This window comes from Camarhynchus parvulus, chromosome 15 (assembly GCF_901933205.1).
Source record: "Camarhynchus parvulus chromosome 15, STF_HiC, whole genome shotgun sequence".
NCBI lineage: Eukaryota > Metazoa > Chordata > Aves > Passeriformes > Thraupidae > Camarhynchus > Camarhynchus parvulus.
The window spans coordinates 9,935,509-9,954,704 of record NC_044585.1 but is presented as its reverse complement, the minus strand read 5'-3'; the positions used below and the strand labels follow the sequence as shown (position 1 = coordinate 9,954,704).

The window sequence follows — 19,196 nt, the reverse complement described above, 5'->3', positions numbered from 1 at the left end:
AAACCCAACTTTAGCACATTATTACCATAATATGTGTGATGTAGACATAATTTGTCATACCATAATGTGTATGAAATATGTAGACAAAAATGGTTTTTTATTTGCTAACATGAAATTAGCACCTTGGTTTAAGTAAATAAAAATCACAGTATATTTTTATAGACTGGGAATCGAGCTTGACCCTCAGCAGTGAGAGTTTCCCAGATAAATTCAATTTCTACTATAAAGAATCAGAAGTGGACGGTGCAAGAGGATTTGGTTGTGCCAGGGACAGCCTCTTTTGCACCTCTCAGCCTTTGGAGAAGGATGGGGGATGCTGGGCAGGGTTTAACATCCCCAGGTTCCTCTCTGATCATTTTATCAGCAGTGGCCGTGCCTCTCGCTGGCGTGTGGGGACATCTGCTGCCAGCACTGAAAGCTGACTTGGAGCTGCTGCTGGAAAGCACTGGGAATCACATTCTTGTGCAGAGTGCTGCTGTGGGATTCATCTTTTTTTGCCTACAAGTCAAATCCCTCGCAGCCTTTTCCAGGGATTCTCTATTTTCACACCTAGATCTGTATAAAGGGAAAAAATAAGGATTTTTTCTGGTCCCTTCCACTGTTTATTCCAACTTTATACCTGAAAAATTCTGTCAAGATTGAGTTATTGAGTGTTCAGATCCTGATTACATGTCCAGGGCTGGGTTTGCCTCAATTTTTATGGAAACTGGGATCTTCCTTCCTGCTCACAGCAGCGAGTCTGGACTGGGAAGAGCCTGGATGGAATCGCCATCCTTGGACAAGCTGGAATAATGATCTCTTGGAATTACCTGTGCAAGGCTGATTTTTGTCCCTGGGGAAGGGACCTCTCTGCCCCCTCCTGACCCTGCACCCCAAAACCTTTGTGTTGTAGAAGGAGGAGGTGGACGAGAACGGCGAGGACATCATGGAAGGGGCTCTGATAGCCCGGGACAAGGTCGGGGTGCAGGATTTTGTCCTTCTGGATTCCCACACCAGCGAGGCTGCTTTCCTCAACAACCTTCGCAAGCGCTACCAGGAGAACCTCATCTATGTAAGTGTCCCTGAGGTGGCCACGTGGCTGCTGAGATGTCCCTGAGGTGGCCTTGCTGGTCAGGTCCAGGAGGAAGAGCTGAGTATCCTGTGTGTATCTCACAAGGTGTTGGTAGTGCCCAGCAGAGTGATCACCCAGGAATAATTTTATCTGCTTGAACTCATGAAAATAAATCTCAGCTTGCTCTGAGTTGCCTTGCAAAGCTTTAAAGGATGTGCAGTAAATAAGAAGGGAATGGAAAAGGGAAAGCTGTGATTGCAGGAAGTCAGGACAAGGTTTATCTGGGAAGGGCTGAGGGTTTTATTTTGTGTTGTGTTAACTTTAGTAGGAGAAGGGTCCTGGAAGCACCAAGAGATCCCAAATCCTTGCATTTAAATTGTCAGGCTCTGAGCTTGCTCTCATGGTTCAGCTTTACTCATAACCAAGGGGATTTTGGAAGAAGTTTGGTATCAGTTTGGGAAGGGTTCTGCTTGGTTGGTTTGGTTCTCCCATAACAAACTCTGTACCAACTTTGCCATTTGTTTGTGAATAATGTCCTCAGGTACTTGGCTCCTCCTTTGGGATTTTGGGGTAGAGCAGGTGCCCCTTGGCTCCTCCTTTGGATTTTGGGGCGAAGCAGGTGTCCCTTGGCTCCTCCTTTGGGATTTTGGGGTGGAGCAGGTGTCCCACCAGGCTTTCTCTCCCTGCAGACCTACATTGGCTCTCTCCTCGTGTCTGTGAACCCCTACCAGGAGCTGGACCTTTACACAGTGTCTCAGATGCAGCTTTACCGGGGCGTGAACTTCTTTGAGCTGCCCCCACACCTGTGAGTGTTCCCCTGGCACCTCTGTGCGTATTCCTAATTTGGGATTTCCCTGTAATGCTCTGCTGCCACCACGGGGGGTGTCCACAGTCACTAGGCCTGGTTTTTGCTGTCAGGCCTTGAGTCAGGCTCAGGTTTTGAGCCCAGCTTTCGCAGTGGGTATCCCTGCCCAGAACGAGATGATCCCTACCACCCCTTCCAACCCATTTTGGGATTCCATGACCCTGTCCAACACTAAACCACGAGTAAAAACTCTTGGAAACCTTTGCTATTCCTCCTCCTGTGCCATTCCTAATGGATGTTTCCCCTCCTGTGCCTGTCCCAGCTATGCCATAGCTGACAACGCCTACAGGGTGATGTGCAATGAGTTCAACAACCACTTCATCCTCATCTCTGGGGAGAGTGGGGCTGGCAAGACAGAAGCATCCAAGAAGATCCTGCAGTACTATGCAGTCACCTGTCCCACCACGGAGCAGCTCCAGACTGTCCGGGACCGGCTCCTGCTCTCCAACCCCGTCCTCGAGGTGAGAAACCAAAGGAAGACCCAAAAATGCAGAGGGGTTGGAGTTGGTGGCCTCACTGCTCGAAGATTCCCTGCAAATCTGCAGCTCTGAGCAAGAATGACCAATATTGGCACAGCCCCTGAAAGGATATTTGGGATTTAGTATCATTTAATGTTCGAAAAATTTGAATTTGGGGTTTGATTTGAGGACGTCTGGAAGAAATACAAGAAAATACAAGAAAACTGCACTGTGCAGCAGTTCCTTAGGGCTAGATAAGGAAAATCAGTAATTGGTTTAGCTGAATTCCGCTTCAAAGCTATGAAAATGCATTAGTTTGTATTTTTTTTTAATCCCACTCAATTCAATGGGACTTGGCTGAAGCAGCAAGTCTTGGTCACTTGGTCCCAGTGAGGTGAGGAGTGACTTTCCCTCTCTGCTTGCCCCCAGGCTTTTGGGAATGCAAAAACCCTGCGCAACGACAACTCCAGCAGGTTTGGGAAGTACATGGACATCCAGTTTGATTTTAAGGTGAGAACAAGCTCAGTGGAGCGCTGGGGAAAGGAGCTGTGTCTGAGAAACCTCCTGGATGCTGAGCAGGCAGCCCAGGATTTATTAATTCTTACCCTGCACATTTCTGACCCTGTTTTTGCAGACCTTGCATTTTGCAGGTGAGGTCACTGGTTATCCATCCTGAAAACTTCCAGCCTTGCTGGCAATCCTGGCAGTGCTCCAGGGAAAGCTCATAGAGAGTTTTAAAGCTCAGGTTACTTTTACAGGACAGCAAATCCTTGTCCTGTTGCTGGACACTCTTAAACAAAAGGTGGCAGATAAATGACAGCAGAATTTGGCTTTTCCTGAGCCTGTTCCTCATTCCTGGGAGTAAAGAAACAGCAGTCACAGGGATTATTGGTATTTTTGGTGTTGATCTGCCTGCTTTGCTGTGCCAGGGAGCTCCAGTGGGAGGGCACATCCTCAGCTACCTGATTGAGAAATCCCGAGTTGTCCACCAAAACCACGGAGAGAGGAATTTCCATATTTTCTACCAGCTGCTGGAGGGGGGGGACAAGGATCTGCTCTGCTGGCTCGGGCTGGAGCGTAACCCCCAGAAATACACGTACCTCATCCAGGTCAGTGGGAGCTGCAGCTCATCAGGGACTGTAAGGATGGAAAATGCAGCTTGGGCAGAAGGTATTCTTACCGTAAAAATAAAGGATGGCTGGAAGATCAAGCTCTGCACAGCTTCAGCCAATTTATGGTGATGCTCTCCACACTCAGGGGTTTGATTTATTTGGGGTTTCCAGTATAAACTGAAAGATTTGATCAAAGGAGCCATGCTCAGGATTAAGAACAGTGAAAAAACTCACCAAGGGAACTGGCAATGAAAGCAGTGTGCCCAGAAGTATCTGTGTTTGCTGATAATGAAAGTTCTTTACCAATTAATTATATTAATTCATCTTTCTTTTGCTGCCCAGGGTCGATGTGCCAAAGTGTTTTCTATCAATGACAAGAATGACTGGAAAATAGTCCGGAAAGCTTTTTCCATCATTGACTTCACTGAAAAGGATATCGAGGTACTGCTGGTGAAAAGGGACTGAGCAAAGGGATTTCAGAGAGGAGGGCACTGCTCTTTTCCTGAAGCGATGGGAGCAGCCTTGGAGAGGGGTGAAAGGTGGAACAGGACACACTTTGGGTGATCAGGACTGGAGGGGCTCACAAGAAACATGGAGAGGGACTTTGGACAAGGGCCTGGGGTGACAGGACAAAGGGGAATGGCTTCCCACTGGCACACAGTAGGTTTGGGTTAGATATTGGGAAGAAACTGGGTCCCTGGCACAGGCTGCCCAGAGAAGCTGTGGCCGCCCCATCCCTGGAAATGTCCAAGGATGGATGGGGCTTGCAGCAACCTGGGATAGTGGAAGGTGTCCCTGTCCTGGCAGGGGTGGAACTGAGTGATCTCTAAGTTCCTTTCCACCCTAAACCCCTCTGGAATTCCATGATTCAGTGGGATTGAGGGAGTGGGTGGTGAAGAGCATGATGCCAGCGGTGGTACTGGATCCTTTGGTTCACCTCCTTCAGCCCGGCCAAAATTCTGTTAACTAATGGCAGGAAATATCAGCACCACCCCACAGGGCTGTGAGAAACCATGTTCTAATGGAATATCTCCCATTATCAGCATCTCTTTGGAATCGTTGCCAGTGTCCTGCACCTTGGGAACATCCAGTTTGAGGAGGACAGCAATGGCCACGCCATCATCCGCGACGGCTCCCAGATCAAGTGGATTTCCAAGGTGCCTCTGCCCAGATGGGCCCAGAATTCCCAGTGCTGGGAGGAAAACCTGAACCTTGCTGGGCTTTTCTTATTGGTACAAGATATTTATTCCCGAAAAGCATAAGGATAACTCTAAAAATACCCAGCTGTAGTAAAGCACCTCGAGTTTTCTCCCTGAAATTTCCTTATCTCCTATGGCTCCAAGATGGGGGTGGCTGGAGGTTGTGCCCTGCTGATCACACAGTGCTGCTTTTTTAATCAGGGACCTGTGGCTGTGCTCTGAGTGCAGATATTTCTCTCCCTGCAGCTCCTGGGTGCTCACCTGTCCATCCTGCAGGAAGCTCTCACCAACAGGAAGATCGAAGCCAGATCTGAGGAGGTACCAGGGAGTTCTGTGTAGTCACAGATTAATCTGGGAGACCCCCACCTGGGGGGTGGGTGAGGAGCCAGTTCTGAGTGTAAATCAGATTCCTCTGACTGTCCCTCTCCTCCTCCACATCCCCTTCTTCCAGTCTGAGACATTAAACTAAAATATATTGGAGTTTTATTGCTGAACAAGGCAGGAGCTGTTAAAAAACTGGAACAGGGACTTGTATTTGAGCCAAACAATTTCCCCTTGCCCAAGCCACGGTGCTTCCTGGGCTTCACAAACAGAGAAAACCACTCTTTGAACATTTTATATTTTTATTTTAATAATATAGAAGTAAAATGAGGTCAGAATATTTTCCTGCTTCATCTAAATTAATGCTCACCAAAATGTAGTGCCCCAAACCTGCTGGCAGCTGGGGATACACCAGACTGAAGGAACACTGGTGGAAAATAAAGCTGTAGGGAAAATCAGGGAATTCCAGATTGATTTGGGCTGGAAAGGACCTTAAATGATCCCATTCTAAGCCCCTGCAGGAACGGCTGCAGTCCAGGGGTGGCTGTGCTGTGCTTTAGGACAATGTGGCTGCTTCTCCAAGCCATAGATGCGACCTGGCTGTGCAGAGGTTTGCTCTGATCCCCTGGGTGCTCATCCTCTCTGGGATATCTTTATTTCCAGGTGCTCAGCCCACTGAATGTGGATCTGGCATTCTACGCCCTCGACGCCGTAGCAAAAGCAATTTATGGAAGGACCTTCACATGGCTGGTCAACAAAATCAATGGCTCTCTTGCCAACCAGGTTGGTTTCTTGTCTGGTGTCCTGAATGCTCCTAAAATGCTGAGCAGTTTCTCCAGAGAGGCCCCACAACCCTCATCACCAAATATCTGGGATGTTGGATAAATTGCTGCTGGGACATGCCCCAGCCCTGAGCTGGAAAACCCTTTAGTTACTCCCTGTTAAAGAGTTTTAGCAGTCCATTACCTGCCTTAAAGTGGCTTCTCCACTGAGATTTCTCTGAAAGAGAAAGTTTGAAGCTCAGGTGAGAGCAGCCACCTGCAGGGAAGGAGCAATGGCAGAGCAGGGGTGTTTTTGGCAGGACCCCACTCCGAAAACAGTTATTGGCCTGCTGGATATTTATGGCTTTGAAGTGCTGGACACAAACAGGTAAGGGCTGTTCCCGGGATTTGGGGTGACCTGGGGGTACAGGACATTCCTGCATGAATTTTTGAGAGTGCCCTCAGCCCAGTACAGGGCACTAAAACCTGGGTGCAGGGCTTTGCTGGACCCCAGGAAAAGCTTTGCCTTGGGCTGTGGTGCAACAGTGTGGGAGCAGGGGGTGGGTCTGTTTGTGTGGGAATGGGGAGGTTTGGTCCCTGTAAAAATGGGGAATTTGGTCCCTGTGGAAAGGAGGGCTTGGTTTCTATATGGGAATGGGTGGTTTAGTCCATGGAGGAAGAAGCAAAAGTGCCCCGGGATCACATCAAACCTGCTGCTCATTTAACCTCCCTGAAGTTTTGAGCAGTTCTGCATTAATTACTGCAATGAGAAGCTGCAGCAGCTGCTGATTGAGATGACCCTGAAGGCAGAGCAGGAGGAATATGAACTAGAAGGCATTGAGGTAAATTATATTTCCCCCTCCCTTTTCCCTTTGAACTGCCATTGCACTGAATGCTTTTGATCACCAGTGTGAAAGTGATCCTGCTTTTTTGGATTGTTATTGTTCCCATGGGAAGTGTAGGATTTGCAGGGGTCTCTTTCTGCAGCCCTTTTGAAGTGCAATTTAGCCCAGATTTAATTGATGTCATTTAAGTAAGAGGAAGGACCTTCCCCAAAACTCAGATGCTCAGCAGTGACAATGTCCCTGGAGAATGAGGGATTCCAGCAGTAAAACATGGGAAGATGGAGAGGATTTAAGTAGAGAACAAGAGGATGGTGTGGGCTGCTGGGAGCAGGAGAACTCTGGATTGGGATCATGGATCACTGTACTGTCACCTTTTCCCTCAGTGGATCCTAATTCACACCACTCATTTCAGTGAGATCTGATGCCAAATCTTATTTAAGTACCAAAAAACTTCAAAAATTGCAAAGAAAAGGTCCTAATCTAAAACTGTTCTTCCTTTTTCCCTTTTCCAGTGGGAACCAATCCCATATTTTAACAACAAAATCATCTGTGACTTGGTTGAGCAGAAGCACAAAGGAATAATCTCCATCCTGGTAAGAACAGAGTTTGTACTAAATTAAAATGCAGGCCTGTGCCTTGCTCTAATGGTTCTTAATCACATTTTCCCCTCTAATTATGGGATGGGTCTGTGTTATCCAGAACATAAACACAGATTCCTGTAACAAACACCCAGAGGATGAGGCAGAGGATCTGATTTCGGGGGGAGTTAAAGGTGGGGGATGTTCTGCTTCCCCTGCAGTGGAGCTTTGGGTTTGTGGGGCAACGTTGTCCTAAATTTTGTTGTTGAGGGGGGAATATGAGCTCAGAGCAGCTCTGATCCAGTGCCTGCTGTTCCAGGATGAGGAGTGCTTACGGCCTGGGGAAGCGACTGATTTGAGCTTCTTGGAAAAGCTGGAAGAGAAAGTAGGAGACCATGCCCACTTCGTGACGTATGCATTTACCCTCTGTATCCTACCCCAGACCCTTCCTATCCCAAATCCATGCCAGGGCTGGGAGGGAACAATCTCTGCCTTGTCCCAGAGGGAACCAAACAGCCCATCCAGTGTCTCATGTTGGGAATCTCCACTGGTGGATCCAGGGTGCTGGGAGGTGTGAGCAGGGCTCTGTCTCTTCACTGCTCTGATGCTGAGCTTTGAGTCTGTCATTCCACACCAAAATTAGGGGATTTTAACCCAGGATTTTAGCCTAGGAAGGTTAAACGGCTTTAGGCATAGATGGCTTTGGTCCCCAGGGACTCCAGGAAAAGCTGAAGTTGTTGTGACAAGGAGCCAAATGCCTGAGGCTGAGGGGGGATATGTAAATATTTACACCCATCTTGTTCTGTGTGAGCTTGGAGTACGAAGAGGAGAGAAAATGCTCGTGCTCCTCTCCCCCGGATGAGTGACATTTTGGTTCATACTCCATTTGGAGAGGGTTTGGATCCCGTTTTGGTGGCAGCTGAGCGCGTTGGCGCCGGGCTGCGCTGGCACTTCCCTGCAGGAGCTGCTGAAGGGCTGTGACAAGTCATCAATTGAGAGTCACAGTGCTGAGCTGTCACTGTTCCTGCAGCTCTGAACTCCACCACAGCCAAGTGGAAAATTTGTAGCCAACTTCCTTGTCACCACAATGTGCCTTAATGCTGTTCTGCCTGATTAAAAGCTTTAAATAGAAGTGCTGGAGCTACTTCCACGGGATCTGCTCTTGGAAGGAGCTTTGATACATGAACGTGCTGTTGTGACACTCAGCTCTGCTGTTTGTGACTGCTTACAAAGCTGAAAATTCAGCTGTGAAGTTGCTCTTTTTTTTTTTTCTTGTTTGGTTCTTTTTTTTTCCCCTCAGAAATCCTTGCTTTCTGAAATATTCCTGCTATTCTTGAACATTTGGATTTTTCCTTTGTATTTGGGTTCTTGCTCTAGGGCGAAATGTCCGAAATCCTTTCCCCCTTGGGTTCGCTTTGGGGTTGAGGAAGCTGGTGGTTTTTTCCCCCCACATAAGCAGTAAAAATATATTTAAATGGATGTCATGGGAAGAAATAGAAATACTTCTGGAATGGGTGATTACTGCCAAATGACCACGAGTAGATCCCAGGTATCCTGAGGAGTTTATGGGAGTGCCAGCAGCGAGAGATGATGGTTTGCTCAAGGACCATAACTGCACAGTCAGAGCCCCATCAATAGGATCAAACACCACCTTCCTAGCTGTCCCCAAGCTGAGGGAATCTCTTTGCTGCTCTTTCTCCTGGTGTTCTGTTGGGTTTTCCCCCCGGCAGGCGCAAGCTGGCGGATCAGAAGACGCGGAAATCGATCGACTGGGTGGATTTCCGCCTCCTCCACTACGCAGGAGAGGTCACCTACTGTGCTGTGGGTGAGTGGGAATGGCCAGGCTGGATCTCCTGAGCTCCTGAACTGCTGTGGGTGACGGTGACTTGATGGGCAGAGGAATTGCAAAATACCTGCCCTCTGCAGGCACTGACCTGCAAGGCTTAAATGTGGCTGCAGTGAGAATTTTGAGGATATGAGTGCTCCTATTTTCTTTTTTAATTTCTTTTAATTCAATTTTTTCAGGATTTCTGGAGAAGAATAATGATCTGTTATACAGAAACCTGAAAGAGGTAAGCACAAAAAAAGAGATGCTGCTCTTTTACATCACCTGCTTGGTGCAGAAGATTTATTTACTCTATGTAGCAAACAAAAACATCATTTTCTCTTTAGCGCTGATCTTTAGGCATCTCTGTGCAGGTTTTCAGGGCTGTGCTGCTCTCAGGAGGAGTAGAAGGACTGCTCAATAGGGCAACTTTTATCTCCTCCTGTTTTAGGTGCTGTGCAACTCCAAGAACAGCATCATCAGGGAGTGTTTCCTCCTGTCAGAGCTGGACAACAGGAGGAGACCAGAGACTGTGAGTTCTGTCTTTAGTCTTGATTCTGAATATCAACTCAGCTTCCCAAGCCTTGGTTTAATCCCTGATCCCTTCCTCAGTCCTGATGGCCATAAACTAAAACACAATAAAACACAACATAAACTAAAACACAACATAAACTAAAACACAAGTTCTGCCTCAACCTGAGGAAGAGTTTTCCATGGAGCTGCCCAGGGAGGGTCTGGAGCCATTCCAAACCCACCTGGACACATTCCTGTGTCACCTGCTTTGGGTGACCCTGCCTTGGTAGGGGGTTGGACTGGGTGATCTCCAGAGGGCCCTTCCCACCCTATAAACTGTGGGGTTTTGGGATTCCTGCACTTGGTGGATGTTTTTGCTGCCATCCACCCCTGAGAGCTCCCTGGCAGAGGGACAGTGGCGCTGCTGAGACAGCAGTCAGCCAAGTGACATCCCATAGCACATCCCCCAAGGAGCAGGGGGCTCTGAAGGGCTGCCTGCTGTGTCCAGATGTGTCCAGCTGCATGGCCAGAGCTCAAATGCTCCAGCTCAGCACTGACACAACTGACCACGCTCCAAATCTTCAGGCTACCAATGCACCATCAGCTTTTGCTTCCAGGTTTAAGCTGGATGCAGGGAGTCCATTTCCCTTCCTGCAGGGAGGAGTTCCAGAGCTCAGGAAGTCCTTTTGATGCTGTCCTAGGTTGCAACCCAGTTCAAGAACAGCCTGACGAGTCTGATCGAGATCCTGATGTCCAAGGAGCCCTCGTACATCCGCTGCATCAAACCCAATGAGAACAAGGAGCCTGGTGAGGCTGGGCCTGAAGGCTCTGCTGAGTCCAAGGAATGGGCAGAGGGATTTCTTTGGAGCAGGGTGCAGTGTGTGTATGTTGTGGGAACCCAGGAAATTCCTCTGGCTGCCCTGGAGGACTTGAGACCTGTCAGGGGGCTCAGAGACCTTGGCACAGAGCCCAAGATCCCTGTGCCTTTGATTTAGCCCTAGCCCTTACAATTACCAACCTTTACATGAAGGATTACAAGCCACAACAGTTTAAGTGGAATGACAGTGAATTTATCACAAGGGTGAAAAAGTAGATTTTGGGGTTTTTAGAATGGGGGTTCAGGAGGCAAGATGGAGGGATCTGGGTGTGTCCTGCCTTTCTCCTTCTTCTTCTTGGCCTCCATCTTTTGCTGTGGTGTTGGCATTTTTAGACTGGTTAAGAGTAGAAGCTCACTGTCTAACATAGGTGATAGGTATTGGGGAGTAAACACCGTGCTTAAACACTGTTTAAGCTGGCAGCAGATTTGTCCCCGTAGGTAATTGGGGATTTGGTTCCTTCCTGATTTCCCCCAGCACACGGGGATGTGGATGAGCTTCCCCAGGCAGAACTGACCAGTGGAGGTGTGCTCTTGCTGCAGGGAAGTTTGATGATTTCCTGATCCGACACCAGGTGAAGTACCTGGGGCTGATGGAGCACCTGCGGGTGAGACGCGCTGGCTTCGCCTACAGCCGCAAGTATGAGCTCTTCCTGCAAAGGTGAGGGAGCTGCCTCCCCTCTGGCCAGGTCATCCTGCCCTCCTGAGGGCTGCAGAGCAAGCAAAACTCCAGTCCCAGCAGTGAGAGTTGCCAGCCAAACCCCTTCTCCTTCAAAAATATCCTTTGCCTGTTATCTGCATTGTTTTGGTCTCTGTTGGCATCTCCTGCCTTGAGTAAAGCAGAGGGGATTTCAGGGCTGGTTTCAGGAAGGGGTTCCTCGAACTTCAGGTTGTTTGCATGGATGTCCTCCTGATGTTTCAGGTACAAAAGTCTCTGCCCAGCTACCTGGCCACACTGGCATGGGCCAGCAGCAGAGGGTGTGGAGAGACTCATCAAACACATTGGTTACAAGCCTGAGGAGTACAAATTAGGAAGGTAAGTTCCTTGCTCTGGCTGCTCAGTGTTTGCTGTCCTGCATCCTCTGTCCTGTCTGTGACAGGAGCAAGGAGAGAGATAAAACCCCCAGATGCACAAATTTCCTCATTATTTTTACCTGTTTCCATGGGAGCTTGAATCCAACCTCATTTCTTCCATTTCTGGGTTAGGGCTCCAGCTTCTCCTGCTTCCCTGGGCAGCCCAAGGCAGCTCAGGCTTGGGTGGCATTACAGCTGTTTGTGGGGGTCTCTGATCCTGCTCAGGAAGGATGGCTCACCATGGATAACCTGCTCCTGGTCTCTTTTTCAGAACCAAAATATTCATCCGTTTCCCAAAGACCCTGTTTGCCACAGAAGATGCCTTTGAGTACAGAAAGCACCTGCTGCGTAAGGTTCCAATTCCCTTGCTCTGGGACCTTCTTTCTGGCTCTGGCTTGGGTGGGGCTTGGGGCAGCCTGGGATGGTGGGAGGTGTCCCTGCCCATGGCAGTGATGGAATGGGATGGGCTATGGTCTGCCTAGCTCTCAGAATCCATGGAAAACTCAGTAAAGTTGCTCCAGGCTGGGGGGAAATCCCTCGAATTGTGGATTTGTGGCTCCTTTGGAGCTCCTCAATCCTATGAGTACCTCCCTGTCCATGCCCAGATGCACCAAGAGCCTTTCCCTTGGGACTGGGGTCTCTTCTGTCTCATCCTGGGGGTTCCTTGAGAAGCAGAACTGAAGGGCATGGTCCCTACAGGGGCTGCTTCTGGTGCCCTCTGTCCCCTGTGCCATGGAGGGCAGGAGCTCAGCTCCTCACCGCCCTGACCCTGCAGGTGCCAGTGATGTCTCTGCCTTCTTTCCAGTTTCCAGACTCCAGGCCAAATACAAAGGATTCCTTGGGCAAAGAGCCTACCAGAAGAAGAGGAAAGCAGGTACAGGCTCTGCAATGGGGGATTCTCTTAGGGCTGGGGGCTTTCCAAAACCTTCCAAACTTGCCACCAGCTGCTTTTTAGAGCTGCAAAATAACCAGTTTTGGCTCCTGCTGGGGGAACGTGAAGGCCAAAGCCCAGGAATGATTGTCTCTTGCAGCAATCAAGCTGGAGGCCTACTGGAGAGGAGCCCTGGCACGGAGGGCAGCCAAGAAGAGGACGTGGGCAGTGCAGACCATCAGGAAGTAACTGTCCCAGCCATATTGCCCAGCCACAGAACCCCACGATGGTTTGGGTTGGAAGGGACCTCGAAGCCCATCCAGTTCCCCCTCCTGCCAAGGGGACACCTCCCACTGCCCCAGGCTGCTCCAAGCCCTGTCCAGCCTGGCCTTGGACACTGCCAGGGATCCAGGGGCAGCCACAGCTTCCCTGGGAACCTGTGCCAGGGCCTCACCACCCTCACAGGGAAGAATTTCACCCTAATTTTTCTCATGCCTCTCCATTCTCTTCATCCTCCCTCTCCACTCCCCTAAACGCAGCTCCTGAGCCGATTCCTTCAGAACTCCAAAGCACTGTGGTTTGGCCAACAGAACTAAATATTGTTAATATTTAGAATATTCTAAATCTTGGGATTTCCATGGCTGACCCTCAGTGTTAACACCAGTGATCCTTAGCCTGTCCCTCCCCTCATTTCCATGGATTTCTGGAGGTCACGGGATATTTTCTGTAGGTTCATAAACGGCTTCATCAATCGGAAGAAACCCCTCTGTGCAGAGAACAGGGACTTTGTGAGGCTTTCACAGTACTACTACCTGATGAAGCTCCGAGACCACCTCCCAAAAATGTCCTGGACAAGAGCTGGCTCCAGCCTCCCTCCATCCTGGAAGAGGTGAGGGGTTCTGGAGGCTTTGGGGGAGGTGGAGGTGGCCCCTGTTTGGTGGCCATGTGTGTGCACATTCCAGGTGGGAGAAGATGATCTGCTGCTGGCTCATCCTCTATTCAGAGCCTTTGGAAAACCCCAAGATCTGCTGTGTTTGGGTGGGAATGGGTGGAATAGCACAGTGGTTGGTCTTTGCAAGAGAAATTATGAAGCAATTAAAAGGGAAAATGCAGTGTCAGAAGAGTGAACTCACAAGCCGTAATTAAGACAAAATTAATCCCACGGGGTTCTAGGCTCTGGGCACAGGCAGAGCTGTTTGTACAACTTCCCTACTTTATTTTTTCCTGATTTTTTTTTTTTAATGCAGACATCTGAGATGCTCCAGAAACTCTGCATGAGGAACCTGGTGAGGAAATACTGCCGAGGGCTCACTGCTGAGAGGAAAGTGCAGGTAACAACCCCAGGAATGCAAATGTGGCAGATCAAACAGGTGTGAGCCCTGAGGATCACTGGGACACAGGCAGCACCTTCTGATCCTGCTGCTCCAATCAGTCCCTCAGGGATAAGAGCAAACTTCTCATCACAGAGAGCAAACTCCTGGAGCCAGGGGTTTCCTCCAGTGTCCTTCATGATGGAGAGACCAGACAGGTGGAGCTTAATTTATGGCATGAAATCTGCTCTCCATATAATTGGAAAAGGTCCATAAATACCAAAAATCTGTAGGATTTTCCCAGAATAACCCAAAGCTCTCAGGAGAAACGCAGCACATTTCCAAGACTCCATGGGTCAGGTGGGCAGTGTGTGGGCAGAAGGATGCTGTGGAGTGGCAGTGTTTGCATTGTCCCTGCTGGTGTTCCCAGTGGTGGGATTCTGAGGGTCAAGGCTGTTCCTTCTCCCATCAGCTGCAGCAGAAGGTGGTGACCAGTGCTGTTTTCAGTGGGAAGAAGGAGGGCTACCTGGAGAGCCTCAGCCAGCCCTTCCTGGAGACCCGCCTGAGTGAGTGCAGCAAACCCCTGCAGGCCTCAGCCACGTCCTCCTGGCTCTGTAAATTCCTGCCTGACCAAACAGACTCTTTTCCCAAGAGAAATTCCCTCCTGGCAGAGGCAGCATCACCTGCCAGTGGAGTCCCTCCCTGTCACATCCAGTGACATGACATCTCTGCTGGATTGTTCTCAAACTGGGGGTACTGGGATCCCTCTGGGACAGAAAGCCGTAAACCTGAGCAGAATTCCCTGGATGGACCAGGGTCTGAACCAAGAACAGGCAGAAACTCCCAGTGTGAATTTACTTGTCAGGCAGGAAAAGTCACCAAAATGGGTCTGGGAGCAGCTGGAGGTGACCACCCTCAGTTTGGAAGGGAGGAATTCCAAGGGGAAAAAGCCAGTTGGGGTGAAGACAGCTAAACCAGCTCTCTGGAGTTTGCTGGGGGGTGGGGAGTGTCTGTCTGGGGCTGTGGCTCTGATACCCACACCCAGTTTCTCTTTCTGGTTTGCTCCTCAGAAGAGAATGACCTAAACCCCAAAGTGCTGCAGCTCATCCGTGGGGAGAACATCAAGGTAAGGGAAGGACAGAACTCTTGGAATTACATTCACTGGAATCCTGGAGCTGGTTGCTCACACAAGGACTGATGAAGAGCAGCATTTCCTTGAAGAAATGCTCCATGAAGAGCCACCATCTCCTTGCTTTTAAATTAGAGACGGGTCTCAAAATAGTCGAGAAAAATAATTGAAATAATTGAAAACCTAATTAAAAGTAATTTAAGAGTCCTTTTAATGAAAGCTTAAAGAACATTCCTAGCCCTGTCCAGGGCAGGAGCAGAGCTGGAGTTCCCATGGTTATGGCATAGAGGGCACAGGGACCCCATCATTCCCAGGATTCTGCCTCCTGAATTTCCCAGTGTAGGGAATCCAGATCCCTGGGAGCTGAGACCTTGCTGAGCTGCTTCCAGTCAGGAAAATCCAAACCCCTGGAGCAGGAGCTTGCAGGGGTGGAAATGCTGATTCCAGCTCGCCGTTTTCAGTACGTGACCCCCGTGGTGAAATACGACAGGAACGGGTTCAAGGCGCGGGAGCGGCTCCTGGTGCTGACCCAGAGCTCGGCCTACGTGGTGGAGATGGCCAAGATCAAACAGAAAATCGAGTATTCCACCCTGAAAGGTACCTCTGGGAGTCACTGTCCAAGGCTGGGTGGGACTGGGAGCAACCCTGACTAGGTGGAATGGGATGATCCTAAATGTTCTTCCAACCCAAACCGTTCCCTGATGATTCTGTGAATTGTTGTGGGGTTTCCTGTCCTGCTAGGCATCCTTTAGGAAGGATGGCATTCTGAAACTTTGTCTTGCAAGGATATTGGAATGATCTGTCCCTCTTTTCCTGGGGGCTGGACAAAGCCTTGAAGGATGATTTTATGAGTAAGAGTTCCTTGAAATGTTTAAATGCAGGAGGATGTCACTTTCTGCTGACACAGAGAGGAGAAAAAATAACCCCAACCTTTCCTACTCTTTTTTGTGGGTATTTTTTAAATCCTGGCACTGTTGGAACTACAGTTCAGGGGTAGAATGGATCCTTCCCCCTCTTCTGTTACCAAAACCAAGGCACCAGGGAAAAGTTTGGGGCAAACAGCTCATGCAGGGGTTTAAATCACCACTGTTGGACTTGTATTATGGACAATGGGTGACATAAAGGGACCTGCAGAAGATATTTTGAAAATTCAGATTAATTAATCAATCCATGTAGGAGCTTTGTGTGTTTTGCTCTAAGAATGGGAATGTTCTTCACTCAAAGGAAGGACAGGAATGTGATTTCCTCTGTGACCGTGTGGGGCTGGAGTTGCTTCTCCTGGGGGAAGGAGCTGAGGGTGGTGTGGAGCTGGGTTTGGTAGGTTTTCCTCTAATTTTGGGCTTCTTTTGAAGGGATCTCCACCAGTAACCTGAGTGATGGCATCGTGGTCATTCATGTTCCTGAGGACAACAAGCAGAAGGTAGGAAATGGGGATGGTGGTTCAAGTGAGGGGCTGATGCCTCCAATACCATCCAATAAACTCCTGGAGTGACTCAATTCCTGATGTTTTTCAGTGTGTAATCAGCCAGGCCTTTACATCCTTGCTGTCTCAACATGAAAACTTTCACTTGAATCCCAACCTGCCAGGGACTAGTGGAGAATGAAAAGATCCCCCCTGGGCCTCCTTTTCTCCAGGCTGAGCCCCCCCAGCTCTCTCAGCCCCTCCTGGTGTGGCTGATTCTCCATCCCCTTCTCTGGACATGCTCCTTCCTTTTTTTTAGACCAAATAAATCCTAAATAATCCCTGGAGAGGGTGTTTAAATTGGTCACTTCTGCCTCGTAGTCATCCCAAAGGAGTTTCTCTGCACCATCACGTGCTGGGGTGATGCCAGGTGACTTTATCCCTCTTTTTTTTTTTTTGTTTCCAGGGAGATGTGATCCTGCAGTGTGAGCACGTCTTTGAGACAGTGACCAAGCTCTGCATATTGGCCAACAAGCAAAGCGTCGTCAAAGTGGTGAAGGGAAGGTAAGGAAGGCAGGAAGGTGGATGGGGAGCACTGGGCAGCCTCAATTTCATGGGAAAACCTTTTAGGCCTGGACTAGGTCAAGACTGTTGACATCACCCCAGCAGACAGTGCACAAAGGTGGACAGGTCTGGGGCAGCAGCATCTCTGTTTTTGTGACTTCCAGAGGCACAGGGAGATGAAATGGGATGCACTGAGAGAAAATGTATTAAAAATCATCCCAATGAGTCCTTGTACCTTGCTAGGAGTGCTGCTCTGCTCTGACAGCTGCCCATGCCCCACCTGCCTAAACCCAGCTTATTTCTAGGTGATTGTACTTTAAACCCTCTTTTTTTTTTAGTTTTCTGATGTGACCTGGGCATGAGGTCATGGCTTTAGTGGTTCCACAGGGGATCCCATTAGCCTCAGGAAAGCCAGCTGGGAAGCTGTGGGTCACATCAGGACAAATGCTCCTCTCCCAGAAGGATTGAGGAGGCCCAAAATGTGATTCCTCCCAGTGCCAGCCCCGAGCTCCTGGCAGGTGGATGCAGTCCATGTCTCCAACCTCTCTGGGAATTGGAGCTGGCAGGTGAAACCTGCACTTCTGCTCCAGCTTTTCAGCCTGGCCTTTGCATTTCAGCTCTAATTAGATTTGGTGTGCTCAGTGCTTTCCTCCAGGTCAGATCTGCTTAGCTTCCAGTGCTTAATTGCACCAAGAACACTCAAAAGCCTGGGCTGGGCAGCCTTGTTCCATTCATCAACCCCTTGGGCTCGCTGGGATAATGCAATTGTTTAGGAAATTCACCGAAGCTGAAGGCTCTGATCTGCTCCTCTAACGAGATTTGCCATGGGAACAGAAATAAAGGGGGTTTGGAGTAAAGCCTCTTGTGGGGAGAGCTCTCCAGGAGCTGTGGTGATGTTCACAGGGGTCCCAGGACGAGGGAAGAGATGAGAATCTTGACTCCATGTTTCAGAAGGCTGATTTATTATTTTATCATATATATTAAAATGATATATTAAAACTATATGAAAAGAATAGAAGGAAGGATTTCATCAGGAGGCTAGCAAAGCAATGGAAAAGGAATGGAATGATAATAAAATCTTGTGACTGACCAGAGAGTCTGAGACAGCCGGACTGTGATTGGCCACTAATTAAAAACAACCACATGAGACCGATCAAAGGTGCACCTGTTGCATTCCACAGCAGCAAATAATTATTGTTTACATTTCATTTCTGAGGCCTCTCAGGAGAAAAAATCCTAATGAGAGGATTTTTCATAAAATATGTCCGTGACAAGGGCCCTCCTGTGCTTCCAGCCTCCGGTTCCGTGTGGGCTCCGGCAAGGGGGGGACCATGGTGTTCACCGTGGGGCCAGAGCCTCAGGTCTTCAAGGACAAAACTGGACAGCTGACAGTGGTAAGGACTCAGCTGAGCCCAGGGAGGCACTGGTGCTTCCTCCTTTGGATCTCCACCTGCAGGAGCGCAGGAGGGACTGAGTCCCCTCCCAAAGCAGGAGGTGACCATCCTGTCAGTGTCACCTGCATGAGGTGATCCAAGACACTGCTGGGAGCTGCAGCTCCAGGGGTTGTGCAGGAATTGGCCCAGAGATGGGGCAGCAAGGCTGGTTCCAGGTGTGGGCACTCAGAGAATTTAGTCTGACCTAAACTCAATGTGCACCAGCAAAATGAGGCCTTAGGGGATGATTTTCCACCTCCCTCAATCAAGTTATGTTTGAAATGGGTTGTGGGATGAAGGGAAGGCACTTGTTGTCACCCAAGCAGGTCCTCTGAGGAGCCGACAGCTCCAAGGAAGAATTCCGAGTGGAGTTCTCCATCCTGCAGATGAGATGGGGGGAATTGTCTCTGTGTACCAACAGAAACTCCACCACCACCTCTCTTCCCAGGCACCTTGAGAATTCCTGATTTAATGGCTCCTTCCTCTTCTCCTCCCAGGTGTCAACCCCCAAAAAGTCTTGATGAGAACCAGTTCCTGTTCCCTTGGCTGGGAACAGAAAGGAGCCTGCAGGATGAGACCAGCCCTCACATCTCCCCTGGAATCTCTGATGCCACAGGGCTGCTGTGATTTGAGAGTTTGTTTGCATCTTTTAGGCTCTTTTTTTACAGCTTAAAACGATTCAACTATAGATAAATAAAATCCCTGACGTTGCTGTAACGTTCCCAGTAGGAGACGCTCGTTACGTGGTCACAGGGACACTTATCCCCAAAGTTCCAAGGTAAAATCTCCATCTCTGAAAGGTCAGGAAGGATTAGGACAGAAGCCAAAAGGCTTTTCTAGCTGTACTTTGACTCACTACTCAGGAGCACTGCAGAAAATGCAGAGCAGTATTAACCCAGGTCTAAAAACAATTTTCTCAAGGCAGACTGACCAAAGAGAATCCCAACAGCTGGGCCTCTCCCACAGGGAGGGCTGGGAGGTCAAACTGACATTAATTAGGATGGAGATCTG

General features: G+C 49.2%; 1 protein-coding gene across 1 annotated transcript; it reads left to right on the top strand.

The window, feature by feature from the left end:
• Window positions 1–925: 925 nt before the first annotated feature.
• MYO1H (myosin IH) lies at window positions 926–19,102 on the top strand. Its single transcript, XM_030958830.1, is given in 32 exon segments — window positions 926–1,051; window positions 1,741–1,856; window positions 2,179–2,377; window positions 2,804–2,884; window positions 3,304–3,483; window positions 3,829–3,927; window positions 4,530–4,643; window positions 4,932–5,003; window positions 5,670–5,789; window positions 6,088–6,155; window positions 6,504–6,609; window positions 7,125–7,205; window positions 7,510–7,601; window positions 8,921–9,015; window positions 9,216–9,262; window positions 9,467–9,547; window positions 10,230–10,335; window positions 10,946–11,063; window positions 11,325–11,438; window positions 11,748–11,824; window positions 12,282–12,350; window positions 12,508–12,592; window positions 13,078–13,187; window positions 13,190–13,236; window positions 13,595–13,678; window positions 14,130–14,223; window positions 14,728–14,783; window positions 15,248–15,383; window positions 16,139–16,206; window positions 16,655–16,752; window positions 18,047–18,146; window positions 18,683–19,102. Coding segments are annotated over 32 exon segments (3,063 nt in total). The 3' UTR covers window positions 18,707–19,102.
• Window positions 19,103–19,196: the final 94 nt, after the last annotated feature.